This window comes from Acomys minous (genome assembly GCF_964271855.1).
Source record: "Acomys minous genome assembly, chromosome: 2".
Lineage (NCBI taxonomy): Eukaryota > Metazoa > Chordata > Mammalia > Rodentia > Muridae > Acomys > Acomys minous.
The window spans coordinates 83602197-83610772 of NC_140484.1; the positions used below are offsets into that span (position 1 = coordinate 83602197).

Here is an 8576-nt window from a genome sequence, read left to right on the forward strand (position 1 = left end):
CATGTTTACCATTCAAATGCTGATGCTTCTCTGAAATCATTATTTTAACATAGTCTCATATATGACTGAAATTATGGTTGGGATTTAAGTATATAGGATTAGGGATGATTAACACTCATGACTTATGGTCTGAGGGACTCTCTTATTATATTGCTTTATCTTTTATGTGTGAAAAATTTTATGAGACTGCCAATGAATAAGTAAGTAGGTTCTGACAAAACATCAGATCTCTTGATGACTATGTCTTGGAAATTCTCCATTTATAATTATCAAAAGGCATTAAATATAGACCCTAAACCCTTACTTATGGGGCAGTGTATTACTTACAAAAACGCACAAACTTAATTCAAATCATATATTGCTGCAGTTCCTATTTCTATGATTTCTTTTAATAACGTGGCCTGGAGCACACTATGTAGACCAGGTGGGTCTTCAACTCATAAGTATCTTCCTGCCTCTGTATCTCAATTGCTGATTCTAATTCACTTGACTCCAAGCCCAAATATATTTTACTTTTGTGTGTTTTAATGAAGTGTGTCCATCAATTTTGTGGATGTGAGTTTCTGTACAGGTACAGGTTTCTCTATGTAACTAGAAGTGCACGACAGAGAAGGGAATTCCAAGATCAGTCCACTCTGTCCACATTAACACAGTTTCTGTTTTCCCCATTTATTTATTTATTTATTTACTCATTTTACATCCTGTCCAGGACAACCCCCATCCTTTCCTTCTAGGACCTCTCCACATATATCCTCCCCACATTTCTCCTCTCCCATCTCCCTAAGAGAAAGTTGAGGCCCCCATGGGTACCAACCCTTCCTAATAAATTTACTCTCTGCAGGACCACATGCGTTGTCTCATACCAAGGACGGGCCAGGCAACCCATTTAGGTTAATGGCATTCAAAGAGAGTTATCAGAGTCACAAGGGTTCCCCACTCCCTTTATGGGGAACGCATATGAATACCAAACTGTGCATCTGCTACATACATGCTGGTTGACAAGGACCAGGGCATGCATGCTCTATTAACATTGGTTCAGTCTCTCTGAGGCCCCATGAACAGATTACATAATTCTAAAGTTCTTCTTATGGACTTCTTGACCGCTGCCACTCCATCAAACATTACCTCCAACTCTTCCAAAGGACTCCAGGAACACTGTCTAATGTTTGGTTGTGGGTCCTTGAATCAGTTTCTATCATTTTCTGGGTAAAGCCTCTAGGAGGAGTTACCAATTCCAGAATATACTAGAAAGATATTCCCCCATACCAAAATCACACTTTTTCAACTATGTTCATAACAGCTTTCATTGTAATAAGCAAAAACTGAAAACAACCTAGATGTCCCTTAGCTGAATAATGGAAAAAGAAAATGTGGTATACATCTCAACTATTTTTTAAAGCATCATTAAATAATCATTTAAAAATAGTTGGAACTAGAAAATATGCTGAGTAAGGTAACCCAAACTGCAAAAGATATGCATGGTATCTACTCACTTATAAGTAGATGTTAGCCATAAATTACAGGATAACCCACAGACCCAAAGAAGCTAAATAACAAAGAAGGCCCAAGGAAAGAGGCTTTAACCTCACTGAAAAGGAGAAATAAATAGGCCTTGGAGGTGGATTGAGGGTGAAAACTTGGTAGGAGTGGGTATGTGGAGGGAAGCAGGGGTGGAAATCAAGAGAAGGAAGTGTGAGGGAGAGAGGGCTGGGTGAGAGACCATAAAGTGTAGGTGAAGTGTGTCTCTGGGATATGCCAGAGACCTATGATGGGGGCCACAGGAAATCAATAGGGAGTATCCTAGCTGAGACTCCTAGCATCAGGGATACAGAGCCTAAAATGGCCACCTCCTGTAGCCAGGCAGAACTTCCAATGGAGGCATAGGAATAACAAACCACCAAAAAAACCTTCAACACAAAATTTGTCTTGCCTGAGATGTGCTGGGAGAAATAAAGAGCAAATATTTAAGAAATGGTCAACTAAAGATATTCATATTTAAGACCCAACCCATGGGAGAGAGCCAGTCCCTAATGTTGTTAATGTTACTTTGCTATACTGGTACACAGGAGCTAATGTAACTCCCAAGTGGCCCCACAGTGTGTATCTTACTCATTTGTTTAATTAGTGACTGACTGACTGACTGAATGAATGAATGAATGAATGAATTTGTATGTTTCTTTGTTTGTTTTGAGACTGGGTTTGACTGACTGACATTTTGATTCATTAAGACAGATTCTAACCATGTAGCCCTGGCTGGCCTGAAACACACTCTGTAAATCTGTCTGGTTTGAGATTATTAAGATTCTTTCTGTCATTTCTCACACAGTACTATGAAGAAGAAAGTGTATCGCACCTACTGACCCCACATTTGGTGTCTTTAGCACATAAACCTGTGACACTGGCCAGAAAACATGTTTGGAGTCACCTGTCCCTAGTTTTGCCCTCCACATAATCAATGGCTTGCAAGAGTACGTTCGTGTTCTTCGGGAGATCTGAACTCAGATCCTCACACTTGTACCTTGACATTTTACCTTATAAGGTAATTCTTTACCTGTCTTACAGCAACATGGTCATAAAAATTATGCTTTTAATGATTCCATATACTGTAAACAAAAAGAAATACTAAATCATTTAGTGTCAAAGTTTGCTGCTCATAAAAGTTTTCTTAAGGTTATATTCAGGAAAATGGTTTTTAGTTAGGTATAGGAACACTTCATCTTAAGACATTTTTAAAAGTTTCATAGAAAAGCAATATTATTTTTAATATTTTGAATATATATATGGATTGAAATTAAATATATTTGAAAAGAAAAGAAAAAGCGTCATTGAATATATATTTTTCTTCTGAATTCTGGCGCTCCAGAAACATAAATGCTTTGTTTTGGTTGGTTTTGTTTTGTTTTTAGTTTGCTTCACCAAATGATTATACCTCAGTTTTTTTTATTCCCTACTCCTTTTCCAAAACGTATTTTTTCTTTAGCATAGTTACAAGTCTGCTGTATTTCTGATATACATGCTGGCTCAAAGAAGATGGTAGTGTTTCTTCCCTACTCGACACTCCCTTTCTGGGATGCTTCTGAGACTTACAGATTATATGTTCTGAGGTGTGTTTATATGCCTTTCACTTAATGCATTTGTCTAGAAACTTGACATGAAATGAAACAAAAGTTTTTATATATTATAATTGCAAACTAACAAGTAAGAATGTACTTGTATTTAGCAGAGTGAAATTATGAATACCACAAAATTTAGGTGTAGTGGGACAAACCAAAAAGACTAAAGTAGGAATGCAGAGACTAGCAATGAAATAGTGTAATTATAAATCTACTATAAATAACTCTCAAATGAAAAACAGGAGGCTTGGCCATGTCCCCTTGATGGGGAGGCCTGATGGTACTCAGAGGAAGAATAGCAGACTACCAAGAAGAAACTTGATACCCTAGCATCATATTCAAGGAGAGGACATCCCCATCAGTCACAGTCAGAGGGAAGGGGAATGACGTGAAAGTGGGAAGGAGGTAGGAATCAGAGGATGCACGGGATGGGATCGCAATTGAAATGTAATATGAATGATTTTATTTTTCAATAAAAAAACATTAAAAACTAAGAAAAACAGGAGGCACGATAATTAATTACACCAGAAGTATGTCCATCTTTGTAAACTTGCATGCAATTAAAATAATCATTCTGAATAATATTACAAAAGTGAAATATGATACATTTTCATGTACATTATCTATAATATATGAATCAGGAAGGTACAAGTTCCTGCAGAACTTAACCACAATACTCCCTTTCTGAAGATTCTACATACTAGAATTAGAGTAGATGCAGAAATCAAGCTGGTACTTGCATGAATGCTTTACTTATCCTGGCTAGATTAATAGTTCTGGAAGATGCTATGCATGCTACCAAAGTAAATAAATGTTATTATCACTTTCACTCATCTGTGAATCATGGAAGACACAGAGAGCCTGGCCTTATATAATGTGTCTGCTGGTACAAAAATGGGTACCCATGTTATATGTGAAACCAGCTTTTGTCTTATTTGATATGAGGTTCCTTTAATTGTATGGAACATATGCTTATCCATGTAAATATGGGCAAGAGCTTATAACTAGGTAGGTCATAGACAAGGGTTGCATTTAACATTGCTATTCTGCTAAATAGACACAGTGTAAAATTAATTCCTTATGATTTACTGTTGAACCCATTGATTAGTACATCACATAACCATCATTAGAGATGCTTCTTTTTACAACACACGGCAAATAACACAAAAATCAATGACATATCAGGGCATATTAAGAGACTATAAATTTCTCAGACATAAATATGGGTTACATATCACACTATCATCAATACTGAGGGATTATAACTAAAATTATAGCTATAGTGGGAAGTGGGAAGATGTAAGTGTCAGAGGTTGAGGTTAATCTCAAGGAAGCAATATCTCTACAACACACTACTTGCACATTTGAACTTACAGTGATTATGAGAGCATGTTCAAGATCATGTGTGCTTAAACAACAGAAGGTCACAGTGTGTAGAAGAAAATGGGAACAAAATCTCACCGCTACCTGAGATTCTAATGTGAGATAGGTTCTTCACTGTTGTGACACCTAGGAAGTGAACCATAATCAAGGGAATGCCCTAACTACAATAGCACTTCTAAAACACAAACTGTACATAAATGCAAAAAATAAAATAAATATATAATTTTCTGGTAGGCAGCATAAGTACAGAGAAAGTGGATAGAGTAGGATGTGGTGGCATGGGTGAATATATCAAAGCCTTTTTATGAAAATATTAAGCAATCAATAGATACTTTTAATAGCCAAACAATATAAAAATATGCCTAATGGAAGAACACTTGTCAGAATTACACATGACCAGAAAAATCAATACAGATATTGCCAATGGACGGAATAGGTTCAACTGCATGCATATATGAATAGGATGATATTTATCACCTTGACAAGTCTATGCATAGAAGCAAAGCCTTGCACACAAAATAAATAATATACTCACTAATATGTATTTCATGACATAACAGAAGATTGGCTCCAAGACTCAAAACAAAACAATGATTGTGAGATGGTAACTTTATAGGCAAGATTTCATCACTATATTTTAGATTTATGTTTTAAAGAACAAAGTGTATCAGGAACATATACAACTCAGAGATGATAATTAAAGCACTTTAAAATTCAACACAATTTTATTTGTTTCCTTTTCATTCTTTTCATACAAAGAATTTGAATACAGCATTTCATAGATTGGTTAAATATTCATCTTGATTAATATATTTAAATTATCTATGTATTCACAAACATATACAATATCTTTCATTTATAACGAAAGACTTTTTCTTTTTTGCTCCTATCTCCCCACCTACCCAAATCTTGTTCTTGCACTTTCTCTGCTCTGTTCTTTCTCTCTCTCTCTCTCTCTCTCTCTCTCTCTCTCTCTCTCTCTCTCTCTCTCTCTCTCTCTCTTGTGTGTCTGTCTGTCTGTCTGTCTGTCTGTCTGTCTATCTTTAGAATATTAACAAGCATGTTACACACCACTAATCCCAGCACTCATGAAGCACAGAAAAATGGATCTCTTAATTTTATGCCAGCCTTGCATACATACAGAATTACATGAGGGCCAGGGCAACACAGGGAAACAAACACACAAAGGGTAAGCCGTCTAGCAGAGAATAGCAATGCATGCCTTAAATCCAGCACTCAGCAGGCAAAGAAAGATAGATCTCTGAATTCTAGGCCACCTTGTTTAAGTAGTAAGTTCCAGGATTTATGGGGCTGTGAAAAGTTAATGAGAGCCTGTTCCACAAAACAAAAATATAAGTAAAAACCATGAAATAGCATATGAAACACACACACAGATATAGAAAATAAAAATAATAAAACAATAGGTGCTCAAAATAATCTTAGTAAGTGGTAATTTGAAAAAATTCTTTTGATAATGATAGGAACAGACATGCAGACAAATCCATAAGAAAAATAAGAAATCTGAGAAATTTCTTGTATTATTTTTAAATATCTACTGCATCTGGAAAACTAAACACAGTTGGGGATTGCAGCAGATGCTGAGATTCACAGACAAATCTGAGGTGGAGTACAGGGAGTCTTACAGAAGAGTATGGGGGTAGAAGGACTTAGAGGCAATAGAAGCTCTCAAGAAGACCAGTGTGCTGTTGCTGCAGAGACCGATGCACAAACCAAGGACCATGCACAGTGAGGACCTAGACCCTCTGCTCAGATGTAGTAGATAGGCAGGATACTCTCCGTCTGGGTCCCATAACATGGGGAGTAGGGACGACTTCTGACATGGACTCTTAAGCCCATTCCTTGATCACTTGCCACTAGTGGGCCAGCCTTGCCAGTCCACAGAGGAAGAGGCTACAACAAGTCCAGAGGAAACTTGATAGACTGAGGTCAGAAGAAATGGGAGGAAGTCTCCACTTTCTGAAGACTAATGGGTGGTTGAGTAGAGGGAGGGGTGGAACTGGGAGGCAATGAGGGAGAAGCTACAAGTTGAATGTAAACTGAACAAATTAAAAAATAATAAAAAATTTTAAATAAAATAAAATTTTAAAAAGTTAATTTTTTACAGGATACGATCTTTTTGTTATCATGGCTTATGTAGTAAAAAGTTTAATCTTTTTGCATATGGGCTTGTTGTTTCATGATATGAAAACCACATACAGATGTACATTGGTTCCTGAGCTGCTGACTGTACAGAGCAAAAGAGTAACAAGTGACATTAGTTTGTGTGAAGTAAAATGGGCTCTAGCTAGCATCCAAAGTCCCCACTCTCCGAGACATAGAAGCAATTTTGTGATTTTAGTTGAGATAATATGTGATTCTTAAGAAATTAGCTCTACCTTGAATTACACTACCAAGATATGAATTATTATATCTAGTTATGAAATCTTGCATCTGTGGACATTGGTGTTATTATAATACTAAACTATGTGTTTTACCACCTGAAATATCTGATGATGATTTACCTCTTAATTTATTTATTTCTCCACTGTTCTTGAATTTTTACTTACTACATACTAAGCTTTTTACAAATACATAATAAGGACACATTGATATTCTTGATAATTATATATCATTTTGTGAATGTCTTCCTATTGTCTTCCTATAGATATTTCTCTTGTGTTCAGATATGTGCAAGCTCTATTGTTCTAGTCATGGTGCTGGTGAAAACTTCTTTAGAGATTTGGGATGTCAGTATGTGGTAAGAACAGTTTATTTCCTCTATAAATGGACACACTTGCATATTTGTAATTTATTCGTCTAAGTAAACCAAACGTTTCTGATTTAATGCCTAAATTTTGGGCTTTTCAGAAATGTCAACAAGCAGTCTTAAGTAACCATCCTAACACAACATGTATGTTGGTGAGCACATCCATATAAATTCAAAAAAGCACTTGAAACACGTATAGCAAACTGGGCAACATTGAAAATCTAAGATTTTAAAAATATTAGCAAAGACACATTAAGATGCAAAAAATAATATAGACAAATATATTGTAGATCAAAAAGTGTTCCCAATGTAAAGATGGCAATCCTATTGTGAAATCCAATGCATGTAGCACAGTCAAGATTTGTCACTCTAACAACATTCCGGGCACTCAGGAGTCTCTGCATTCAGTAACATAATTTCTTCTCACAGGAAAACATCTCCACTTAAAGAGAGCCAAGATATACATGGTAATACTCAGATTAAATTATCCATAACATGAAATCACAACAATAAAAATATTCAAATCATCTGACATTGCATACATGACAATGGAAGATAAGGAAGTTCCAATATAATTTTATGAAACCAAAATGAACACCAAAAATTATTACTTTTACTTTGCAAGATGAAAAGAAGACAAAATTTACATGAAGAAATGTGAGAATGGGAGAGTGAGTTTGAGAATCAAATGCATAAAAAAAGAAAAAATCACAAGCATGTTTGAACTCATTTAATATTTTAAGTCACAAAAATTAGGAACTCTTACAATGAATAATTGTACTTACTGTATGTGAAGGTCCTGATAATAGTGCACAAATGTTTTACCAGGAATTCTGTTGCCTGTGTAGTAAATATGAAGAGAAAAAAATGCACCAACGGTCACATCTCCTTCATAGTAAAAACTTTCATTAATCATTACATAGCACTCATTATCACTAAAGGCCTGCACAGAATTGAGACTATGCAGGATCCCAATGATAAAAACCCAGAACATCGTATTTACACATATACGTGCCAATCCAGAAGCCTGGTAGAAACAGATCTAATGATGTCCAGGAGGTATATATTCAGCTCAAGTGTGTGAAAACATTTGTGCCTCTCACTTTGTTGATGAGTGCAGCTGTGACACTAATTACCCCCAAGTTCCTCCTGGCACCGCATCCAGTGCCACTGAGAGTTCTGAAATTCTTCCTTTCCTTGGGCTCTGCATCTGAGGCTCTGTGTTCTGCTTAAAAACAAGTTGGAAAATATGTTTTGTATCTTCTTTTAGCCACAGGGACCTTGATTTCAGCCAAGAAGATAGACATCAACAG

At 36.0% G+C, this 8576-nt stretch overlaps 1 protein-coding gene across 1 annotated transcript in view; it reads right to left on the minus strand.

Annotated features, from left to right (window-relative positions):
- The window catches only part of LOC311609873 (vomeronasal type-2 receptor 116-like), a gene marked incomplete at both ends in the record, with an annotated part of 32643 nt that extends 24386 nt beyond the window's left edge, over positions 1–8257 (minus strand). The window contains one exon of the mRNA XM_084803304.1: positions 8049–8257. Coding sequence (XP_084659430.1) covers positions 8049–8257 — 209 coding nt within the window. The remainder of the gene's footprint in view (positions 1–8048) is intronic.
- Between the last annotated feature and the right edge of the window lie 319 nt (positions 8258–8576).